This window comes from Austrofundulus limnaeus, unplaced genomic scaffold (assembly GCF_001266775.1).
Source record: "Austrofundulus limnaeus strain Quisiro unplaced genomic scaffold, Austrofundulus_limnaeus-1.0 Scaffold517, whole genome shotgun sequence".
NCBI classification, from domain to species: domain Eukaryota; kingdom Metazoa; phylum Chordata; class Actinopteri; order Cyprinodontiformes; family Rivulidae; genus Austrofundulus; species Austrofundulus limnaeus.
This window is the reverse complement of record NW_013952919.1, coordinates 107,013-109,237: the sequence shown is the minus strand read 5'-3', so window position 1 is coordinate 109,237 and position 2,225 is coordinate 107,013. Positions and strand designations below refer to the sequence as shown.

The following is a 2,225-nucleotide window of genomic DNA, read 5'->3' as shown; positions in this document are numbered from 1 at the left end:
TTGATTTTGCACTTTTAAATGTGTGCAGGGTTTTCTTTTAATTAAACAAGAAAAGTTTTTTAAAACTCAAGGCCCAACATGATATTTTTTTTCTTTTCATAAAGAATAATAAAAAGCAAAGTAAATCAAAACAGTTTTCTTAAAACCTACAATAAATCACATATCAGAATTAAAACTAATATCTTGAAAAAAAGTTCAATTCTAAACTAAAACATAAAAAATACAGTATTTTTTTCAAAACTCATACGAAATGTATTTGAATTTCTTTTCTGTTTTTTACAAATAAAATATGTTTTCTAGGATCAAATTTATTACATATAAATATATAACTATAAAAAGCGGTGTGACATCATGCTAACAGGTCATGTGATCATTATCTAACAATCAAAGTACAGATTTTACAAGTTACAACAATGAAAACACAACTAATGAACTCAGTTATAAAAGCCAAGATTAAAACCCCTGAATGACTTTAAGCCACAAAGGTTTAACAACAAACCTTGTGTCAGTTATTGTAAATGTAAGGCAACATAAAACCCACAGAGAAAAGACACTAAACTCCAGCTGTATGGACATGAGGATTAGAAAACAAGAATGTTTGTAATCCTGGAACAACAGCTCAGACAAAAAAAAAAAAAAAAGCCTCCCTGCTGCTGGCAGCCCCAAGAAAATTCCAAGTTCAAGTGCTTTGAAAAGACATAAATAACAAAGCAGAGGGTGCAGCACAATCCTCTGTCTGAATGTTTTCCTTCTTCCATTTGTTGGCCTAACAGATGAGTGACAGGCGTGGAGCAGAAAGGACTGAAAAGCGTGGAGGGGGACGACAAGGCCCACATCAAAACGCACAATGGAGGCAGAGCGGCCGAGTGCCTCGTCATTATTTGGAAGGAGCGATGAAGAGGGGGTGGAACGTGAGCGCAAAGGGAGCGCTGAGTGTTTTGCTGCAGTCTTTTAGATCATTAACATGGAGCGCTGAGTTTCATTAGTCCTGCCAAAGCTCCGCTCTGTCCTCCTCATCCTCCCCGGCTCGTCTCCTGGACCTCTGCAGAGCCACGATCCTGGGTGACCTTCACGCAACAAACCCGTCCTTCATTTCCTCTTCCTGCTCCTCCGTGGTCCGACWGAGGCCGGCACCAGGGCAGCTGCAGCCACAGCCTGGGCAGGTACGGAGGGAGAAGGTGAGGGGGAAGTCTGTACAGGAAGCAGGCTGAGAGCCGTAAGGATGCTTGATGTAGGACAGTGACTCCCAACCAGGGGCACATGCAGTGACGGCTGGTATAAGTGGGCGAGTAGGGCTAAGCCCTCCCTGGTGTTCACAAAAAAAATGTTAAAATAAACAATATTATAATAATATAATTATATACAATTTATAAATAACAACTTAAAAATAAAGAAAATTTAAAAATGATGTATCATTTTGTGAAATTTACAAGGAAAACTGGTGCCAAACCACCTGGGAAGATCCCAGTCGTTCTGCATGGCTAACTATTCACAGCCCATTTTCATGTAATGTGTGTCCTGGTTCAGAATGATTGACAGGCGTCTCGCCACGCCCCCTCGGTTTGCAGCTCATTGGGGCTAATTCTGTTCAGCCCAGGATCAGCCCAAGCTACAGGATTCAGCCATTTAGGGTGGACGTACAAATACGTGCCTCCAGTGTGAGTGTATGTGGGCGTGGTTTGGTGTAGACTGACGGATACGATGCGAGCAGCATTAAAAGAAATGGAGGCGCTAAACAACTTAGCTAAGTTTCTTAAAACAACAAAAAAAAGTATTTTAGACCAGAACACACCAGGACAAGCTTAACTGTTAAAGGGCTCGACACACGGGAGGCGACGTCGCTCGCTCTCCATTCATTTCCTATGGAGCCTGTGCGGTGAGGCGACAATCACTTGCCCTCCTCCAGCTAAGTGACCGGCAAAAATAGTGCATGTGAAATTTCGCGCACGTACACGTACATGTGCACACGCGAGCTTGTGACGCGACATATGAAAGTTGAAAAATGTTCAATTTTTGTCACTGTCGCTTAGCGTACAACCAATCAGYGAGGGTTTCATTGACTGACCAATGAGAGGAGAGTATGCTACACACTGCCGTTAGCTAACGTTTTCACTAAGTGATTACTAAAAAGCTTTGTGGGAATTTATTGGCACCAGAGTCAAGAACCAATCAAATTTTGTGAAGACAAGCGATCTGAGAGCGCGATTCGCAACGCTGCAATCGCT

At 42.0% G+C, this 2,225-nt stretch overlaps 1 protein-coding gene across 1 annotated transcript in view; it reads right to left on the bottom strand.

Annotated features, from left to right (window-relative positions):
* Positions 1 to 452: 452 nt before the first annotated feature.
* LOC106530407 (breast carcinoma-amplified sequence 3 homolog) overlaps positions 453 to 2,225 on the bottom strand; it is a gene marked incomplete at its 5' end in the record, with an annotated part of 72,129 nt that continues 70,356 nt past the window's right edge. The window contains 1 exon segment of the mRNA XM_014026011.1: positions 453 to 1,306. Coding sequence (XP_013881465.1) covers positions 1,296 to 1,306 — 11 coding nt within the window.